This window comes from Heptranchias perlo, unplaced genomic scaffold (genome assembly GCF_035084215.1).
Source record: "Heptranchias perlo isolate sHepPer1 unplaced genomic scaffold, sHepPer1.hap1 HAP1_SCAFFOLD_134, whole genome shotgun sequence".
Lineage (NCBI taxonomy): Eukaryota > Metazoa > Chordata > Chondrichthyes > Hexanchiformes > Hexanchidae > Heptranchias > Heptranchias perlo.
Window position 1 is genome coordinate 445,860 of NW_027138580.1, and position 23,328 is coordinate 469,187.

A 23,328-nucleotide genomic window follows, 5' to 3' on the forward strand; every position below is an offset into this window, starting at 1 on the left:
CACTGACACCAATCTCCTCCTGTCTGATATAAACCAATCCCAGTCAGACACCAATCTCCTCCTGTCTGATATAAACCAATCCCACACTCACTGACACCAATCTCCTCCTGTCTGATACAAACCAATCCCACACTCACTGACACCAATCTCCTCCTGTCTGATACAAACCAATCCCACACTCAGTGACACCAATCTCCTCCTGTCTGATATAAACCAATCCCAGTCACTGACACCAATCTCCTCCTGTCTGATATAAACCAATCCCACACTCACTGACACCAATCTCCTCCTGTCTGATATAAACCAATCCCAGTCACTGACACCAATCTCCTCCTGTCTGATATAAACCAATCCCAGTCACTGACACCAATCTCCTCCTGTCTGATATAAACCAATCCCAGTCACTGACACCAATCTCCTCCTGTCTGATATAAACCAATCCCAGTCACTGACACCAATCTCCTCCTGTCTGATATAAACCAATCCCAGTCACTGACACCAATCTCCTCCTGTCTGAAATAAACCAATCCCAGTCACTGACACCAATCTCCTCCTGTCTGATATAAACCAATCCCAGTCACTGACACCAATCTCCTCCTGTCTGATATAAACCAATCCCAGTCACTGACACCAATCTCCTCCTGTCTGATATAAACCAATCCCACACTCACTGACACCAATCTCCTCCTGTCTGATATAAACCAATCCCAGTCACTGACACCAATCTCCTCCTGTCTGATACAAACCAATCCCACACTCACTGACACCAATCTCCTCCTGTCTGATACAAACCAATCCCACACTCACTGACACCAATCTCCTCCTGTCTGATATAAACCAATCCCACACTCACTGACACCAATCTCCTCCTGTCTGATATAAACCAATCCCAGTCACTGACACCAATCTCCTCCTGTCTGATACAAACCAATCCCACACTCACTGACACCAATCTCCTCCTGTCTGATACAAACCAATCCCACACTCACTGACACCAATCTCCTCCTGTCTGATATAAACCAATCCCACACTCACTGACACCAATCTCCTCCTGTCTGATATAAACCAATCCCACACTCACTGACACCAATCTCCTCCTGTCTGATATAAACCAATCCCACACTCACTGACACCAATTTCCTCCTGTCTGATATGAACCAATCCCAGTCACTGACACCAATCTCCTCCTGTCTGATATAAACCAATCCCAGTCACTGACACCAATGTCCACCTGTCTGATATAAACCAATCCCACACTCACTGACACCAATCTCCTCCTGTCTGATATAAACCAATCCCACACTCACTGACACCAATCTCCTCCTGTCTGATATAAACCAATCCCACACTCACTGACACCAATCTCCTCCTGTCTGATATAAACCAATCCCACACTCACTGACACCAATCTCCTCCTGTCTGATATAAACCAATCCCAGTCACTGACACCAATCTCCTCCTGTCTGATATCAACCAATCCCACACTCACTGACACCAATCTCCTCCTGTCTGATATCAACCAATCCCACACTCACTGACACCAATCTCCTCCTGTCTGATACAAACCAATCCCAGTCACTGACACCAATCTCCTCCTGTCTGATATAAACCAATCCCACACTCACTGACACCAATCTCCTCCTGTCTGATATAAACCAATCCCAGTCACTGACTCCAATCTCCTCCTGTCTGATATAAACCAATCCCAGTCACTGACACCAATCTCCTCCTGTCTGATATAATCCAATCCCAGTCACTGACACCAATCTCCTCCTGTCTGATATAAACCAATCCCACACTCACTGACACCAATCTCCTCCTGTCTGATATAAACCAATCCCACACTCACTGACACCAATCTCCTCCTGTCTGATATAAACCAATCCCAGTCACTGACACCAATCTCCTCCTGTCTGATACAAACCAATCCCAGTCACTGACTCCAATCTCCTCCTGTCTGATACAAACCAATCCCAGTCACTGACACCAATCTCCTCCTGTCTGATATAAACCAATCCCAGTCACTGACACCAATCTCCTCCTGTCTGATATAAACCAATCCCAGTCACTGACACCAATCTCCTCCTGTCTGATATAAACCAATCCCACACTCACTGACACCAATCTCCTCCTGTCTGATATAAACCAATCCCACACTCACTGACACCAATCTCCTCCTGTCTGATATAAACCAATCCCAGTCACTGACACCAATCTCCTCCTGTCTGATATAAACCAATCCCACAATCACTGACACCAATCTCCTCCTGTCTGATATAAACCAATCCCAGTCACCGACACCAATCTCCTCCAGTCTGATATAAACCAATCCCAGTCACCGACACCAATCTCCTCCAGTCTGATATAAACCAATCCCAGTCACTGACACCAATCTCCTCCTGTCTGATATAAACCAATCCCAGTCACTGACACCAATCTCCTCCTGTCTGATATAAACCAATCCCAGTCACTGACACCAATCTCCTCCTGTCTGATATAAACCAATCCCAGTCACTGACACCAATCTCCTCCTGTCTGATATAAACCAATCCCAGTCACTGACACCAATCTCCTCCTGTCTGATATAAACCAATCCCACACTCACTGACACCAATCTCCTCCTGTCTGATATAAACCAATCCCAGTCACCGACACCAATCTCCTCCTGTCTGATATAAACCAATCCCACACTCACTGACACCAATCTCCTCCTGTCTGATATAAACCAATCCCAGTCACTGACACCAATCTCCTCCTGTCTGATATAAACCAATCCCAGTCACTGACACCAATCTCCTCCTGTCTGATATAAACCAATCCCAGTCACTGACACCAATCTCCTCCTGTCTGATATAAACCAATCCCAGTCACTGACACCAATCTCCTCCTGTCTGATATAAACCAATCCCAGTCACTGACACCAATCTCCTCCTGTCTGATATAAACCAATCCCACAGTCACTGACACCAATCTCCTCCTGTCTGATATAAACCAATCCCAGTCACTGACACCAATCTCCTCCTGTCTGATATAAACCAATCCCAGTCACTGACACCAATCTCCTCCTGTCTGATATAAACCAATCCCACACTCACTGACACCAATCTCCTCCAGTCTGATATAAACCAATCCCACACTCACTGACACCAATCTCCTCCTGTCTGATATAAACCAATCCCAGTCACTGACACCAATCTCCTCCTGTCTGATATAAACCAATCCCAGTCACTGACACCAATCTCCTCCTGTCTGATATAAACCAATCCCAGTCACTGACACCAATCTCCTCCTGTCTGATATAAACCAATCCCAGTCACTGACACCAATCTCCTCCTGTCTGATATAAACCAATCCCAGTCACTGACACCAATCTCCTCCTGTCTGATATAAACCAATCCCACAGTCACTGACACCAATCTCCTCCTGTCTGATATAAACCAATCCCAGTCACTGACACCAATCTCCTCCTGTCTGATATAAACCAATCCCAGTCACTGACACCAATCTCCTCCTGTCTGATATAAACCAATCCCAGTCACTGACACCAATCTCCTCCTGTCTGATATAAACCAATCCCAGTCACTGACACCAATCTCCTCCTGTCTGATATAAACCAATCCCACAGTCACTGACACCAATCTCCTCCTGTCTGATATAAACCAATCCCAGTCACTGACACCAATCTCCTCCTGTCTGATATAAACCAATCCCAGTCACTGACACCAATCTCCTCCTGTCTGATATAAACCAATCCCACACTCACTGACACCAATCTCCTCCTGTCTGATATAAACCAATCCCAGTCAGACACCAATCTCCTCCTGTCTGATATAAACCAATCCCACACTCACTGACACCAATCTCCTCCTGTCTGATACAAACCAATCCCACACTCACTGACACCAATCTCCTCCTGTCTGATACAAACCAATCCCACACTCAGTGACACCAATCTCCTCCTGTCTGATATAAACCAATCCCAGTCACTGACACCAATCTCCTCCTGTCTGATATAAACCAATCCCACACTCACTGACACCAATCTCCTCCTGTCTGATATAAACCAATCCCAGTCACTGACACCAATCTCCTCCTGTCTGATATAAACCAATCCCAGTCACTGACACCAATCTCCTCCTGTCTGATATAAACCAATCCCAGTCACTGACACCAATCTCCTCCTGTCTGATATAAACCAATCCCAGTCACTGACACCAATCTCCTCCTGTCTGATATAAACCAATCCCAGTCACTGACACCAATCTCCTCCTGTCTGAAATAAACCAATCCCAGTCACTGACACCAATCTCCTCCTGTCTGATATAAACCAATCCCAGTCACTGACACCAATCTCCTCCTGTCTGATATAAACCAATCCCAGTCACTGACACCAATCTCCTCCTGTCTGATATAAACCAATCCCACACTCACTGACACCAATCTCCTCCTGTCTGATATAAACCAATCCCAGTCACTGACACCAATCTCCTCCTGTCTGATACAAACCAATCCCACACTCACTGACACCAATCTCCTCCTGTCTGATACAAACCAATCCCACACTCACTGACACCAATCTCCTCCTGTCTGATATAAACCAATCCCACACTCACTGACACCAATCTCCTCCTGTCTGATATAAACCAATCCCAGTCACTGACACCAATCTCCTCCTGTCTGATACAAACCAATCCCACACTCACTGACACCAATCTCCTCCTGTCTGATACAAACCAATCCCACACTCACTGACACCAATCTCCTCCTGTCTGATATAAACCAATCCCACACTCACTGACACCAATCTCCTCCTGTCTGATATAAACCAATCCCACACTCACTGACACCAATCTCCTCCTGTCTGATATAAACCAATCCCAGTCACTGACACCAATCTCCTCCTGTCTGATATAAACCAATCCCAGTCACTGACACCAATCTCCTCCTGTCTGATATAAACCAATCCCAGTCACTGACACCAATCTCCTCCTGTCTGATATAAACCAATCCCACACTCACTGACACCAATCTCCTCCTGTCTGATATAAACCAATCCCTGTCACTGACACCAATCTCCTCCTGCCTGATATAAACCAATCCCAGTCACTGACACCAATCTCCTCCTGTCTGATATGAACCAATCCCAGTCACCGACACCAATCTCCTCCTGTCTGATATGAACCAATCCCACAGTCACTGACACCAATCTCCTCCTGTCTGATATAAACCAATCCCACACTCACTGACACCAATCTCCTCCTGTCTGATATAAACCAATCCCACACTCACTGACACCAATCTCCTCCTGTCTGATATAAACCAATCCCAGTCACTGACACCAATCTCCTCCTGTCTGATATAAACCAATCCCACACTCACTGACACCAATCTCCTCCTGTCTGATATAAACCAATCCCTGTCACTGACACCAATCTCCTCCTGCCTGATATAAACCAATCCCAGTCACTGACACCAATCTCCTCCTGTCTGATATGAACCAATCCCAGTCACCGACACCAATCTCCTCCTGTCTGATATGAACCAATCCCACAGTCACTGACACCAATCTCCTCCTGTCTGATATAAACCAATCCCACACTCACTGACACCAATCTCCTCCAGATAAGTGCCAGGCAATGACCATCTCCAACAAGAAAGAGCCTAACCACCTACCCTTGACATTCAACGGCATTACCATCGCCGAATCCCCCACCATCAACATCCTGGGGGTCACCATTGACCAGAAACTTAACTGGACCAGCCACATAAATACTGTGGCTACAAGAGCAGATCAGAGGCTGGGTATTCTGCGGCGAGTGACTCACCTCCTGACTCCCCAAAGCCTTTCCACCATCTACAAGGCACAAGTCAGGAGTGTGATGGAATACTCTCCACTTGCCTGGATGAGTGCAGCTCCAACAACACTCAAGAAGCTCGACACCATCCAAGATAAAGCAGCCCGCTTGATTGGCACCCCATCCACCACCCTAAACATTCACTCGCTTCACCACCGGCGCACTGTGGCTGCAGTGTGCACCATCCACAGGATGCACTGCAGCAACTCGCCAAGGCTTCTTCGACAGCACCTCCCAAACCCGCGACCTCTACCACCTAGAAGGACAAGGGCAGCAGGCGCATGGGAACAACACCACCTGCACGTTCCCCTCCAAGTCACACACCATCCCGACTTGGAAATATATCGCCGTTCCTTCATTGTCGCTGGGTCAAAATCCTGGAACTCCCTTCCTAACAGCACTGTGGGAGAACCTTCACCACACGGACTGCAGCGGTTCAAGAAGGCGGCTCACCACCACCTTCTCGAGGGCAATTAGGGATGGGCAATAAATGCCGGCCTTGCCAGCGACGCCCACATCCCATGAACGAATAAAAAAAAAATATATACCAATCCCAGTCACTGATACCAATCTCCACCTGTCTGATATAAACCAATCCCAGTCACTGACACCAATCTCCTCCTGTCTGATATAAACCAATCCCACACTCACTGACACCAATCTCCTCCTGTCTGATATAAACCAATCCCAGTCACCGACACCAATCTCCTCCTGTCTGATATAAACCAATCCCAGTCACTGACACCAATCTCCTCCTGTCTGATATAAACCAATCCCACACTCACTGACACCAATCTCCTCCTGTCTGATATAAACCAATCACAGTCACTGACACCAATCTCCTCCTGTCTGATATAAACCAATCCCAGTCACTGACACCAATCTCCTCCTGTCTGATATAAACCAATCCCACACTCACTGACACCAATCTCCTCCTGTCTGATATAAACCAATCCCAGTCACTGACACCAATCTCCTCCTGTCTGATATAAACCAATCCCAGTCACTGACACCAATCTCCTCCTGTCTGATATAAACCAATCCCAGTCACTGACACCAATCTCCTCCTGTCTGATATAAACCAATCCCACACTCACTGACACCAATCTCCTCCTGTCTGATATAAACCAATCACAGTCACTGACACCAATCTCCTCCTGTCTGATATAAACCAATCCCAGTCACTGACACCAATCTCCTCCTGTCTGATATAAACCAATCCCAGTCACTGACACCAATCTCCTCCTGTCTGATATAAACCAATCCCACTGCCAAAGAAAGATTACACTGAGTTGCTGTTATCTGGACTGGGGTCCTGCATCGAGATTTCTGCACCAGATTGGGAGAGGCTGCGTTGGGTGGAAAGGACTACATTTTGGGGAGAGTCTCGATTGTTACTGAAGCCCCCCGAATGCGACAGACGCAGCTCTCCGTTACGTCGAAGTGGGAAATTCACCAGCGTTTTGGCTGTGCGGCCACCCAATGCTTGGGGGAATACAAGGTGACTTTACACAGCCAGGATCCAGCTACAGCAACCCCCCTGTATCGATCTGACTCCATGTGACCACTCAACGTAGCACCTGCCCCGTCACCCACGAAACGGAAAACCTCACGGGCGACACGAGCACGAAGGGGTTAAAATATCTTTTAATCCGCACACGCCCCCACCCCCCCCTCCGCAGCGAGGTCCGTTTCGATCGCCCCGACAATCCTTCTCATCGCAACGGAACACCCCAGGGTCCCAACGGGTGTCTCCGGGGACCGATGGCGCTGAGGGACGGGAACGTGCGAGTCCCGATTCGTGACGCCGTTCCCTCATTTGCGAAAGTGCCCACCCCGTTGGCAAATGAGCTGGCTTGGGGCGGGGCAAAGATGGCGGGGCCTGTCTGTGTGTCCGTCCCCTTCTATCTCCCCCCACCCCACCGCCAGATTGCCCAAAAACGGGGCCGGTTTTATGGGTGCAGTGCAATTTTTTTTTTAAAAAAAACCAAGCCAATTTTATTTGACATTTGTACAGAATATTAAATTTCTAGCCCAGCTATTAACATCAGCAGAAACAACCCCCCGCCCTCCCCGACCCCACCACCACACACAAAACTGCCCAGAATGAAGAGGGTTCAGTCCCTCGATGGGACTGAAGAGCAGAAGCCAAGCGCCCCCCGCTGCCCCCCCCCTCCCTTCGCGGTCACACGTGAACCCGCTGGTGTCTGAGCAGGTGGGAGGAGCGGCTGAAGCCCTTCCCGCACTGGGAGCAGGAGAAGGGCCTCTCGCCAGTGTGGATGCGCTGGTGGGTCAGCAGGCTGGAGGACTGGGTGAAGCCCTTCTCGCAGACGGAGCACTGGAAGGGCCTCTCGCCGCTGTGGACCCGCAGGTGGCGCAGCAGGTGGGACAGGCAGGTGAAGGCCTTGGCGCAGACCGAGCACTTGAAGGGCCTCTCGCCGGCCTGGGCCGGCCTGAGGCCGAGCAGCGGCTCCCCCTCCGGGCTCTCGCGGCCCTTGCCGCCGTCGGGGTACTTGACGGGGTTGTTCTCCACGTGGACGTGCTGGTGGGCCAGGAGGAGGGAGAGCTGGGTGAACCCCCGGCCGCAGACTGAGCAGCGGAAGGGCCTCTCGCCGGTGTGGCTGTGCTGGTGGGTCAGCAGGTGGGAGGACTGGGTGAACTTCCGGCCGCAGACGGAGCAGCTGAAGGGCCGCTCGCCGGTGTGGACCCGCTGGTGGGTCAGCAGGTGAGGCGAGCGGGTGAAGCCCTTGCCGCAGACCGAGCAGATGAAGGGCCTCTCCTCGGTGTGGAGGCGCTGGTGCCGCAGCAGGGTGGACGAGTCGGTGAAGCCCTTGCGGCAGACGGGGCAGGAGAACGGCCTCTCCCCGGTGTGCAGCCGCTGGTGCCGCAGCCGGTTGGATAGCTGGGTGAATCCCTTCCCGCAGACGGAGCAGCTGTAGGGCCGCTCCCCGGTGTGGACCCGCTGGTGGGTCAGCAGGTGGGAGGAGCGGGTGAAGCCCTTGTCGCAGACGGGGCAGGAGAACGGCCTCTCCCCGGTGTGGACCCGCTGGTGGACCCGCAGGTCGGACGAGCGGGTGAAGCCCTTGTCGCAGACGGGGCAGGAGAACGGCCTCTCCCCGGTGTGGACGCGCCGATGGGTTTCCAGCTCGGACTCAGTGTTGAAACCCTTCCCGCAGTCCCCGCACTTGCATGGTTTCTCCCTGGTCTGGTTGCCCTTGTCTCTCACCGGCTTCGGCAGTTGGCTGAGGTCTCGTCCGCGCACAGAACTCGCATACGGTTTCTCACTGCCGTGATTGGCGCTTTCTCCTTCCATATTCGAAGGCTGATGGGATTCGGGTCCCGGTGAATCAAGTGACTGTCAGATCTTGAGGTGATGTTTAGTTTGAGTTTCCCGTCTGCAAATCCTCCCCTTCTAATACCCTGTAAAAGGAGTTTACAAAAGTCATCACTGTAAATACAGGATAGAAATTCAGAAGACAATTCTAGTTTCTACAGAACATTCTTTCCTCTTCAAAGCTGTAAATTCCAAATCCCACACATTTTTCTTCCTCTCTGATTCTTACTCTTTGAAACCATATTAGTACCACAGTAGGTTCAGCACAGGAGGAGGCCATTTGGCCCATCATGTCTGTGCCGGCCCTTTGAAAGAGCTATCCAATTTGTCCCATTCCCCTGCTCATTCTCCATAGCTCTGTAATTTTTTTCCCTTCAAGTATTTATCCAATTCCCTTTTGAAAGTTACTACTGAATCTGCTTTCACCATCCTTTCAGGCAGCGAATTCCAGATCAAAGCAACTCGCAGCGTAAAAAAATATTTCCTCATCTCCCCTCTGGTTCTTTTGCTGATCACCTTAAATCTGTGTCCTCTGGTTACCGACCCTTCTGCCACTGGAAACAGTTTCTCCTTATTTACTCTCTCAAAACCCTTCATGATTTTGAACACCTCGATCAAATCTCCCCTTAACCTTCCCTGTTCTAAGGAGAACAACCCCAGCTTCTCCAGTCTCTCCACATAACTGAAGTCCCTCATCCCTGGTACCATTCTGGTAAATCAGGCACAATTCTGACAAGCAGGTCAGTTCGTTCAGCAAAAAGGCTAACACACTTTGGAAAGGCTGAAACCACTGAAGCAAACAGGTCTGCAATCACTGCACCGATCACAGAAGGGACCGACGGATAACAGGAGCTCCGTTAGTGAAGTCCCCTGACAATCGAAGGTAGACAGGACTGTCCCTTTAAATATAAACGGGCAGGGAAAGGAGAGTCACTGTCCCTTTAAACGTCTGCCCCGATTTGTGATAGCGACAGACAAAAATAGAACAAAAAAAATCCACCCGGCAGGGTTCTCAGTTGCCAGAGATTGCACGTCATTTGGAACATTAGGAACAGAAGTAGGCCATTCAGCCCCTCGAGCCTTCAATTAGTCCGTGGCTGATCTGTACTTTAATTCCATTCACCTGCCTTTGCTCCGTATCCCTTATCCAACAAAAATCTATCCGTCTCAGTCTTAAAAATGCCAATTGACCCCCCATGCATCCATAGCATTTTTTTTGGGGGGGGGGGGTAGTGTAGAGAGTTCCAGACTTCCACCACCCTTTGTGTGACAGGAGGGACACACTGTCCCTTTAACCATAAACCTGCAGCTCATGGGGAGTCACTGTCCCTTTAAATATCTGCCCCCCCCCCTCTCCCCCAGGTAAGGAGGGGGGCGCTGCACCGTTAACTAACACAAATGCAAAACACACAAGAGAGGAGCCGAGTCTCTCCCCCTTTAAGAGTCAACTGCACACACACACACACACACACAGACTGTCCCTTTAAGAGCTGGACCCTTCCCCCCACTCCCCATCTTAACCGCCTGAAATCCTAGGGAAAAAAAGAATCCTCACGAACCCCGGGCTGCAGATTTCTTCACAGGCGCCAATAGTAGGGGGGTGGGGGGGGGGGAAAGGAAAAAAAAAACCACCCCCAGTAATGCACATTTGCAAAAAAAAAACACGAATGCCCCCTGCTGCAAAAAAACAAAGTACAAAGGGAGGGAGCAAGCAGCCCAGGCCCAGGCCAGCCCCCGGTCCCCCAGCCCCGGGATCGGATCGGCGCCTTCAGGGCTCGAGACAAAGAGACACTGGACCCAGATCCCCGGAGCTCGCGGGGCCGAGCTCCCGCCCCCTCCCCGCCGCCATTGGCTGGAGGACAATCGCCGGCTCCCACCGCGTTCCATTCTCTCCATTGGCCCGCGGCTCACGTCAATCACAACGGCGCGGCGAGGGGAAGGGGCGACGTCACGCACGCACGCCCGTCAATCACAATGGTTCGGAGAGGGGAGGGAGGTTGGGGCGACGTCACGCACGCCCGTCAATCACAATGGTTCGGAGAGGGGAGGGAGGTTGGGGCGACGTCACGCACGCACGCCCGTCAATCACAATGGTTCGGGGAAGGGGGGACGTCACACACACACACACAAGTCAAGCGCAACGGCTCGGCAAGGGGGAGGAGCTACGTCACGCACGCCCGTCAATCAAAACGATTCGGAGAGCGGGGAGGGGCGAGGTCACGCACGCCCGTCAATCACAACGGCTCGGGGAGGGGGGGGGGACGTCACGCACGTTCGTCTATCACAAAGGCGTGGGGAAGGGGGAGGAGCTACGTCACGCACGCCTGTCAATCACAACAGCCCGGTAAGGGGAGGAGCTACGTCACGCACGCCTGTCAATCACAACGGCCCGGCGAGGGGGGAGGGGCGACGTCACGTCAGGATGATTGGCTCGGCTCAGAGTCCAGGCCCGGGATAAAGAGCTGGGTTTGGGTCTGAAGCAGGTTAGACGATCAACTCCCACCCCCACTTATGCCAAAGGGAGTATCTCAATGAGTGACTAACCCAGTTTAAAGATTTCCTCCAAGCTGAATATTGGGAAGGCCGGCGCCATCGGCTCCGGTCCCCGCGGCAACGACCCCCCCCCACCGACTCGGTCCGCCGTCTCAGGCCGAACCAGACCCTCGGCGTCCCGCCTGACCCCGAGAGCCCAGCTTCCGACCCCGTCGCCAAGGCCGCCCGCCTCCACCTCCGTAACAGCGCCCGTCTCCAGCCACCCCCTCCCCCTCCCGCCTCAGCTCATCTGCCGCTGAAACCCGCACCCGTGCCGTGCACGCATCATCGAAACGTGTAGGATTCTGAGGGGGCTCGACAGGGTGGACGCCGAGAGGCTGTTTCCCCCCTGGCTGGAGAGTCTAGAACCAGGGGGGCATAATCTCAGGATAAAGGGGTTCGGACATTCAAGACTGAGACGAGGAGGAATTTCTTCACTCAGAGGGTCGTGAATCTTTGGAATTCTCTACCCCAGAGGGCTGTGGATGCTCAGTCGTTGAGTATATTCAAGGCTGAGATTTTTGGACTTGAGGGGAATCAAGGGATATGGGGATTGGGCGGGAAAGTGGAGTTGAGGTCGAAGATCAGCCACGATCTGATTGAATAGCGGAGCGGGCTCAAGGGGCCGAATGGCCTACTCCTGCTCCTATTTCTTATGTTCTTTAGCATGTTAGCATGCAGGTACGGCAAGCAATTAGGAAAGCAAATGGCATGTTGGCCTTTATTGCAAGGGGGTTGGAGTACAAGAGTAAGGAAGTCTTACTATAATTGTACAGGACTTTGGTGAGACCTCACCTGGAGTACTGTGTACAGTTTTAGTCTCCTTATCCAAGGAAGGATATACTTGCCTTAGAATGGGTGCAACGACGGTTCACTAGATTGATTCCTGGGATGAGAGGGTTGTCCTATGAGGAGAGATTGAGTAGAATGGACCTATACTCTCGGGAGTTTAGAAGAATGAGAGGTGATCTCATTGAAACATATAAGATTCTGAGGGGGCTTCACAGGGTACATGCTGAGAGGTTGTTTCCCCTGGCTGGAGAGTCCAGAACTAGAGGGCATAGTCTCAGGATAAGGGGTCGGCCGTTTAAGACTGAGATGAGGAGGAATTTCTTCACTCAGAGGGTTGTGAATCTTTGGAATTCTCTACCCCAGAGGGCTGTGGATACTCAGTCATTGAGTATATTCAAGGCTGAGACAGATATATTTTTGGACTCTAGGGGATTCAAGGGATATGGGGATCGGGTGGGAAAGTACAGTCGAGGTCAAAGATCAATCATGATCTCATTGTATGGCGGAACAGGCTTGAGGGGCCATATGGCCTACTCCTGCTCTTATTTCTTATGTTCTTTGTTACCTCTAGACTCGACTATTCCAGTGCTCTCCTGGCGGCCTCCCCTCTTCCACCCTTAATAAACTTGAGTTCATCCAAAACTCTGCTGCCTGTATCCTAACTCGCAACACGTCCCGTTCACCTCCTGTGCTCACTGACCTACATCGGCTCCCGGTCTGGGAACGCCACGATTTTAAAATGCTCATCCCTGTTTTCAAATCCCTCCAGGACCTCACCCCCTCCCTATCTCTGTAACCTCCACCAGCCCTACAACCCTCCGAGATCTCTGGGCTCCTCCAATTCTGGTCTCTTGCTCATCCCTGATTTTAATCGCTCCACAATTGGCGGCCGTGCCTTCAGTTTAGGCCCCAGCTCTGGAATTCCCTCCCTAAACTTCTCCGTCTCTCTCCCCTCCTTTAAAATCTACCCCTTTGACCAAGCTTTTGGTCACCTGACCTAATATCTCCTTATGTGGCTCGGTGTCAAATTTTATTTGATAATCGCTGTTGTGAAACGTCTTGGGGACGTTTTACTACGTTAAAGGCGCCGTTTAAATGCATGTTTTTAAAAATCTTTTTCACAAGGATGATACCAGAACTGAGAGGATATCCTTATCAGGAAAGGCTGAACAGGCTGGGGCTCTTTTCTCTAGAAAAGAGAAAGCTGAGAGGTGTTTAAGATAATGATAGGGTTTGATAAGGTATACGTAGAGAAAATGTTTCCTCTTGTGAGGTAATCCAAAACTAGAGGTCATATATATAAGATAGTTGTTAATAAATGCAATAGGGATTCCAGGAGAAGCTTCTTTAGCCAGAGTAAGTGAAGAGGTAGTTGAGATACTGGATGGGCTAAAAATTGATTAAGAGGAGGTACCAGAAAGGCTAGCTGTACTTAAAGTAGATAAGTCACTCGGTCTGGATGGGATGCATCCTAGGTTGCTGAGGGAAGTAAGGGTGGAAATTGCGGAGGTACTGGCCATAATCTTCCAATCATCCTCAGATACGGGGGCTCTGCCAGATGACTGGAGAATTGCAAATGTTACACCCTTGTTCAAAAACAGCAACTACAGGCCAGTCAGTTTAACCTCAGTGGTGGGGAAAGTTTTAGAAACGATAATCAGGGACAGAATTAGCAGTCATTTGGACAATTGTGGATTAATTAAGGAAAGCCAGCACGGATTTGTTAAAGGCAAATCGTGTTTAACCAACTTGATTTGAGTTTTTTTTGATGAGGTAACAGAGAGGGTTGATGAGGGCAATGCGGTTGATGTGGTGTATATGGACTTTCAAAAGACATTTGATAAAGTGCCGCATAATAGGCTTGTCATCAAGATTGAAGCCCATGGAATAAAGGGGGCAGCGGCAGCATGGATACAGAATTGGCTAAGCAACAGAGTAGTGGTGAACGGTTGTTTTTCAGACTAGAGGAAGGTATACAGTGGTGTTCCCCAGGGGTCAGTGCTGGGACCACTGCTTTTTTTGATATATATTAATGACTTGGACTTGGGTGTACAGGGCACAATTTCAAAATTTGCAGATAACACAAAACTTGGAAGGGTAGTGAACAGTGAGGAGGATAGTGATAGACTTCAAGAGGAGATAGACAGGCTGGTGGAATGGGCGGACACGTGACAGGTGAAATTTAACACAGAAAAGTGTGAAGTGATACATTTCGGTAGGAAAAACGAGGAGAGGCAATATAAACTAGAGGGTACAATTCTAAAAGGGGTGCAGGAACGGAGAGATCTGGGGGTATCTGTGCACAAATTGTGGAAGGTGGCAGGGCAGGTTGAGAAAGCGGTTAAGAAATCATACAGAATCCTGGGCTTTATAAATAGAGGCATAGAGTACAAAAGCAAGGAGGTTATGATGAACCTTTATAAAACACTGGTTTGGCCACAACTGGAATATCGTGTCCAGTTCTGGATACCACTCTTTCGGAAGGATGTGAAGGCCCTAGAGAGGGTGCAGAAGAGATTTACTTGAATAATTCCAGGGATGAGGGACTTTAGTTACTTGCATAGACTGGAGAAGCTGGGATTGTTCTCCTTGGAACAGAGAAGGTTGAGAGGAGATTTGATAGAGGTATTCAAAATCACGTCTAGACAGAACAGATAGAGAGAAACTGTTCCCATTGGCAGAAGGTGATTGGCAAAAGAATCAAAGGTGACATGAGGAAAAACTTTTTTACACAGCAAGTAGTTATGATCTGGAATGCACTGCCCGAGGGGGTGGTGGAGGCAGATTCAATCATGGCTTTCAAAAGGGAATTGGATAAATAACATAGAAAATAGGAGCAGGAGTAGGCCATTCGGCCCTTCCAGCCTACTCCGCCATTCAATATGATCATGGCTGATCCTCTATCTCAATACTATATTCCCGCTCTCTCCCCATACCCCTTGATGCCTTTTGTGTCTAGAAATCTATCGATCTCCTTCTTAAATATATTCAGTGACTTGGCCTCCACAGCCTTCTGTGGTAGAGAATTCCACAGGTTCACCACCCTCTGAGTAAAGAAATTTCTCCTCATCTCAGTCCTAAATGTCCTACCCCGTATCCTGAGACTGTGACCCCTCATTCTGGACCCCCCCAGCCAGGGGAAACATCCTCCCTGCATCCAGTCTGTCTAATCCTGTCAGAATTTTATATGTTTCAATGAGATCCCCTCTCATTCTTCTAAACTCGAGTGAATACAGGCCGAGTCGACCCAATCTCTCCTCATACGACAGTCCAGCCATCCCAGGAATCAGACTGGTGAACCTTTGCTGCACTCCCTCTATGGCAAGTGTATCCTTCCTTAGGTAAGGAGACCAAAACTGTACATGATACTCCAGGTGTGGTCTCACCAAGGCCCTGTATAACTGCAGTAAGACATCCTTGCTTCTATACTCAAATCCTCTTGCAATGAAGGCCAACATATCATTTGCCTTTCTAACTGCTTGCTCCACCTGCACATTTGCTTTCAGTGACTGGTGTACAAGGACATCCAGGTCCCTTTGTACATCAACATTTCCCAATCTACCACCATTTAAATAATACTCTGCCTTTCTGTTTTTCCTTCCAAAGTGGATAACTTCACATTTATCCACCTAGTTTCGTGTCGTCAGCAAACTTGGAAATATTACATTTGGTTCCCTCATCCAAATCATTGATATATATTGTGAATAGCTGGGGCCCAAGCACTGATCCCTGCGGGTCTCCACTAGTCACCGCCTGCCACCCTGAAAAAGACCCATTTATTCCTACTCTCTGTTTCCTGTCTGTTGACCAATTTTCAATCCATGCCAGTATATTATCCCCAATCCCATGTGCTTTAATTTTGCACACTAACCTCTTATGTGGGACTTTACCAAAGGCCACTGGTTCTCCCTTATCTATTCTACTAGTTACATCCTCAAAAAACTCCAGTAGGTTTGTCAAACATGATTTCCCTTTCATAAATCCATGTTGACTTTGTCTAATCCCGTTGATATTTTATAAATGTCCTGTTATCACATCCTTTATAATAGACTCTAACATTTTCCCTACTACTGATGTTAGGCTAACTGGTCTGTATTTCCCTGTTTTCTCTCTCTCTCCTTTTTTAAATAGTGGGGTTACATTTGCCACTCTCCAATCTGCAGGAACTGTTCCATAATCTATAGAATTTTGGAAGATGACAACTAATGCATCCACTATTTCCATGGCTACCTCTTTTAGTACTATGGGATGCAGATTATCAGGCCCTGGGGATTTATCAGCTTTCAGTCCCATTAATTTCTCCAGCACTATTTTTTTAGGAATACTAATTTCCTTTAATTCCTCCTGCTCACTAGTCCCTTGACTCTCTAGCATTTCTGGGAAATTATTTGTGTCCTCTTCCGTGAAGGGAGAACCAAAGTATTTGTTTAATTGCTCTGCCATTTCCCTGTTACCCATTATAAATTCTTCCGTTTCTGACTGTAAGGGACCTATATTTGTCTTTGCTAATCTTTTTCTTATTACATACTTGTAGAAACTTTTACAGTCGACTTTTATGTTCCTTGCAAGTTTACTCTCATACTTTATTTTTCCCCTCTTAATCAATCTCTTGGTCCTTTTTTGCTGAATTCTAAACTGCTCCCAATCCTCAGGCTTGCTACTTTTTCTGGCAACTTTATATGACTCCTCTTTGGATCCGATACTATCCTTAATTTGTTTTGTTAGCCAAGGTTGAGCCGTTTGAAAGGGTACTTGAAAGAGAAAAATTTGCAGGGCTACAGGGAAAGGGCGGGAGAGTGGGACTGGCTGGATTGATCTTGCAGAGAGCTGGCGCGGACTCGATGGGCCGAATGGCCTCCTACCGTGCTGTAACCATTCAGTGCTTCTAAGAGAGTGGTGAGAATGTGGAACTCGCTACCGCAAGGAGTGGTCAAGGCCAGATGCACAGATGCAAATGAGGGGAGGCGAGATAAACACATGAGGGAGGGGGACGCTGGATAAGCACATGAGGGAGGGGGGGGGGGAAAGGAATAGAAGGACATGCTGATAGGGTGAGATGAAGAGAGGAGGGAGGAGGCTCGTGTGGAGCATAAACACCGGCATGGACCAGATGGAGCCCGAATGGCCTCGCTTCTGTGCTGCAGTCTGGGTGGAAGGGGTTGGGAGGCGGGGCGAGCGTGCGCGCGGTTAATGGCGGGGCCCGTTACCCAGCGTGCCTCACGCGGGTGAAACCGCCCTATGCGCCCACGTTCCGGTGTCCGCTTTATTTACCGCGGCTCCAAACCGCACCCCCCCCCCCCCCCCCCACGCCCTTCGCCCCTCCCCCTCGCGATCGGATCACGGGAAATCTCCGGGAACTTACCTTCAGTGACGGGGATCTGAGGATCGAGCCGCCCCGCGCGGTGGAAAGCGCCTTGTCTCTGTTGCAGGGGCCCAGCGGCGCATGCGCAGAACTGGAGCCCAGGGGCGCCTGCGCAGAACTGGAGCCCCAAGGGGGGGCGCATGCGCAGAAGAGGCTCCGTTGCTGCTGCTGCGAAATGGAGGCGCCTTGGAGGCGTGTCCCGAGCAGGTAGGCGACGGGGAGGCAGGAGGGGAACGGAAAACCCGGTGGAGGCCGCGCCGCAGGGTTTATGAATATCGAAGTGCGGCCTCAGGCCACGAATAGGATCCGATGTGTTTCCAGCGGGACGGCAGATGCTGCTCGCTCGCTCGCTCTCTCCGACCAACCGTGGATGTCGCGGGTTACCAGGGGCAACCGGCCGCCATTTTATTGGGTGTGCGGCACAGCGCATGCGCAGCCAAGCAGCCTTCTTGGAAGACAAAGAAGGCGGTTCGGCCCATCGTGCCTGTGCAAGGAGCTCCCCTGCTCTTTCGCCCTGCAAATTAAGGCTTTCCAAGCATTTATCCAATTCCCTTTTTTGAAAGTTATTGTTGAATCTGCTTCCACCACCCGTTCAGGCAGTGCATTCCTGATCATAACAACTCGCTGCGTAAAACAAAACATTTGTCCGCATCTCCCCTTTTGCCAATTATTTTAAATCCGTGTCCTCTGGTTATTGACTCTCCTGTCAGTGGAAACCGTTTCTCCCTATTTACCCTATCAAAACCCCTCATAATTTTGAACACCGGCGCACTGTGGCTGCAGTGTGTACCATCCACAGGATGCACCGCCCCATCAGTCTACTCTCAATCATCAGCAAAGTGATGGAAGGTGTCGTCGACAGTGCTATCAAGCGGCACTTACTCACCAATAACCTGCTCACCGATGCTCAGTTTGGGTTCCGCCAGGACCACTCGGCTCCAGACCTCATTACAGCCTTGGTCCAAACATGGACAAAAGAGCTGAATTCCAGAGGTGAGGTGAGAGTGACTGCCCTTGACATCAAGGCAGCATTTGACCGAGTGTGGCACCAAGGAGCCCTAGTAAAATTGAAGTCCATGGGAATCAGGGGGAAAACTCTCCAGTGGCTGGAGTCATACCTGGCACAAAGGAAGATGGTAGTGGTTGTTGGAGGCCAGTCATCTCAGCCCCAGGGCATTGCTGCAGGAGTTCCTCAGGGCAGTGTCCTTGGCCCAACCATCTTCAGCTGCTTCATCAATGACCTTCCCTCCATCATAAGGTCTGAAATGGGGATGTTCGCTGATGACTGCACAGTGTTCAGTTCCATTCGCAACCCCTCAGATAATGAAGCAGTCCGAGCCTGCATGCAGCAAGACCTGGACAACATCCAGGCTTGGGCTCATAAGTGGCAAGTAACATTCGCGCCAGATAAGTGCCAGGCAATGACCATCTCCAACAAGAAAGAGTCTAACCACCTCCCCTTGACATTCAACGGCATTACCATCGCCGAATCCCCCACCATCAACATCCTGGGGGTCACCATTGACCAGAAACTTAACTGGACCAGCCATATAAATACTGTGGCTACGAGAGCAGGTCAGAGGCTGGGTATTCTGCGGCGAGTGACTCACCTCCTGACTCCCCAAAGCCTTTCCACCATCTACAAGGCACAAGTCAGGAGTGTGATGGAATACTCTCCACTTGCCTGGATGAGTGCAGCTCCAACAACACTCAAGAAGCTCGACACCATCCAAGATAAAGCAGCCCGCTTGATTGGCACCCCATCCACCACCCTAAACATTCACTCCCTTCACCACTGGCGCACTGTGGCTGCAGTGTGCACCATCCACAGGATGCACTGCAGCAACTCACCAAGGCTTCTTCGACAGCACCTCCCAAACCCGCGACCTCTACCACCTAGAAGGACAAGGGCAGCAGGCGCATGGGAACAACACCACCTGCATGTTCCCCTCCAAGTCACACACCATCCCGACTCGGAAATATATCGCCGTTCCTTCATTGTCGCTGGGTCAAAATCCTGGAACTCCCTTCCTAACAGCATTGTGGGAGAACGTCACCACACAGACTGCAGCGGTTCAAGAAGGCGGCTCACCACCACCTTCTCGAGGGCAATTAGGGATGGGCAATAAATGCCGGCCTTGCCAGCGACGCCCACATCCCGTGAACGAATAAAAAAAAACTCGCCAAGGCTTCTTCGACAGCACCTCCCAAACCCGCGACCTCTACCACCTAGAAGGAAAAGAGCAGCAGGCACATGGGAACAACACCACCTGCACGTTCCCCTCCAAGTCACACACCATCCCGACTTGGAAATATATCGCCGTTCCTTCATTGTCGCTGAGTCAAAATCCTGGAACTCCCTTCCTAACAGCACTGTGGGAGAACCGTCACCACACGGACTGCAGCGGTTCAAGAAGGCGGCTCACCACCACCTTCTCAAGGGCAATTAGGGATGGGCAATAAATGCTGGCCTCGCCAGCGATGCCCACATCCCGTGAACGAATAAAAAAACCCACCTCTATTAAACCTCCCCTTGGCCACCGCTGCTCTAAGGACATCAATACCAGCTCAGGAACATGGGAACAGGAGGAAGCCGTTTAGCCCCTCGAGCCTGTTCTGCCATTCAATAACATCTGTGACCTGACTCCAAATACCTGCTGTAGCCCCACATCCCTTAATACCTTTGGTTAACAAAAATCTATCAATCTCAGATTTAAAATGAATGATTGAGCTAACATCAGCTGCCGTTTGTGGAAGAGAGTTCCAAACTTCTACTACCCTTTGCGTGTAGAAGTGTTTCCTAACTTCGCTCCTGAAAGTCCTGGCTCTAATTTTTAGACTGTATCCCCTAGTCCTAGACTCTCCAACCAGTGGAAATAGTTTCTCTCTATCTACCCCATCAGTTCCCCTTAATATCTTGAAAACTTCGATCAAATCACCCCATAATCTTCTAAATTCCAGGGAATACAACCGTAGTTTGTGTAATCTTGGGTAATCTGGCTTCTCCAGTCTCTCCACGTAACTGAAGTCTTTCATCCCCGGTACCATTGTAGTCGAATTACATAGAATTTTACAGCACTGATCTATGCCGGTGTTTATGCTCCACACGAGCCTCCTCCCACCTTGCTTCCTCTCACCCCATCAACATATCCTTGTTTTCCTTTCTCCCTCATGTACTTATCGAGCTTCCCCTTAAATGCATCTATGCTAATCACCTCAATCACTCCATGTGGTAGCAAGTTCGACGTTCTAACCACTCTCTGGGTAAAGATCTTTCTCCTGAATTCATTATTGGATTTATTAATGACTATCTTATATTGATGGCCTCTAGTTTTGGTCTCGCCCACAAGTGAGAACATCTCTACATCTACCCTGTTGAACCCGTCATAATTTTAAAGACCTCTATCAGATCATCTCAGTCTTTTTACTAGAGAAAAGAGCCTGTTCAATCTTTCTTGATAGTTGTACCCTCTCAATTCTAGTATTGTCCTTGTAAATCTTTTTGCACTTTCTGCAGTGCTTAGATATCCTTTTTGTAATATGGAGACCAGAACTGTGCACAGTACTCTTAGGTGTGGTCTAACCAAAGTTCTATATAACTTTAACATAACTTCTCTGCTTTTGAATTCTATTCCTCTAGAAATGAATCCCAATGCTTTGTTTGTATTTTTTATGGTTTTATTAACCTGCGTTGTTACTTTTAATGATTTGTGAATCTGTACCCCCAGATCCCTCTGCTTCTCTACCCCATTTAGACTCTTATTTTCCGAGGAGTATGTTGCCTCCTCATTCTTCCTACTAAAATGTACCACCTTACACTTATCTTCATTGAAATTCATTTGCCAATCACATGCCCATTCTGCAAGTTTATTAACGTCTTCTTGGATTTTGACGCAGTCTTCCTCAGTATTAACTATACCCCTCAATTTGATGTCATCTACAAATTTTGAAATTGTACTTCCAATTCCTGAGTCCAAATGGTTTATGTAAATGGTGAACAACTGGTCCCAGCTCCGTTCCTGGTGGAACACCACTTCCTACCTTTTGTCAGTCTGAGTAAATACCTTTAACCCCTAGTCTCTGTTTTCTGTTTTGTAGCCAGTTTGCTATCCATTCTGCTACTTATACCCTGACTCCACCTGCTCTGACCTTAGTATGAGTCCACTGTGCGGTACCTTATCGAAGGCCTTTTGGAAGTCCATGTATACTGCATTACCCTTGTCTACTCTTTCTGTTACTCCTTCAAAGAATTCACTAAGGTTGGTCAGCCATGATCTTCCCTCTTGAAATCCGTGCTGACTATTCTTTATTATATTTTCGGTTTCTAGATGTTTTTCTATTACATCTTTGAGTAAAGATTCCATTATCTTTCCTACCACTGACATTAAGCTAACTGGTCTATAGTTCCCTGGACTTGATCTATCTCCCTTTTTAAATATAGGAATCACATTAGCTGTCCGCCAACCCTTTGGCCCTATTTCCTTTTCTAATGATTTTTTTATATATAACTACCAGTGCCAATATTATCTCATCGACTTACATCAAAACTACAGCACAGAAACAGGCCATTCGACCCAACTGGTCTATGCTGGTGTTTATGCTCCACATGAGTCTCCTCCCTCCCTGCTTCATCTCACCCTATCGGGATACTCTTCAATTCCTTCCTCCCTCATGTGCTTATCGAGCTTCCCCTTAAATGCATCTACACTATTCGCCTCAAATACTCGTTGTGGCAGCGAGGTTCACATTCTCACCACTCTCTGGGTAAAGAAGTTTCTCCTGAATTCCCTGTTGGATTTATTAGTGACTATCTTATATTTATGACCTCTAGTCTTGGACTCCCCCACAAATGGAAACATTTTCTCGACATCTACCCTCTTAAACCCTTTCATTATCTTAAAGACACCCCTCAGCCTTCTCTTTTCTAGAGAGAAGAGCCCCATCCTGTTCAGCCTTTCCTGATAAGGATATCCTCTCAATTCCAGTATCATCCCTGTGAATTTTTTTGCACCCTCTCCAGTGCCTCTACATCCTTTCTATAATATGGAGACCAGAACTGTGCACAGTACTCCAGGTGCAGTCCAACCAAGGTTCGACACAAGTTTAACATAACTTCTCTGCTTTTCAATTCTGTCCCTTTAGAAATGAACCCCAGAGCCTGATTTGCCTTTTTTATGGCCTTAATAACCTGTATTGCTACTTTGTGATTTGTGTATCTGTACCCCCAGATCCCTCTGCTCCTTTACCCCGTTTAGACTCTTATTATCCAAGCAGAATGTGACCCCCTTATTCTTCCTACCAAAACGCACTTATCTCTTCCTTAGCTTCTTTGAGTATGTGTTGATGTAAATCTCCTCTGCACCCTCTCCAAGGCCTTGTGTCTTTGCTAAAGTGTGGTGCCCAGAATTGAAGACAATACTCCAGCTGAGGCCTAATCAGCATTTTATAAAGGT

General features: G+C 48.9%; 1 protein-coding gene across 1 annotated transcript in view; it reads right to left on the bottom strand.

Moving 5' to 3' along the window:
- Positions 1–23,328, bottom strand: part of LOC137308623 (zinc finger protein 721-like) — a 158,254-nt gene that overhangs the window by 95,710 nt on the left and 39,216 nt on the right. Inside the window, 2 exon segments of the mRNA XM_067977231.1 lie at positions 8,043–9,210; positions 17,876–17,993. Of these exon segments, the coding sequence (XP_067833332.1) occupies positions 8,043–9,210; positions 17,876–17,993 (1,286 nt within the window).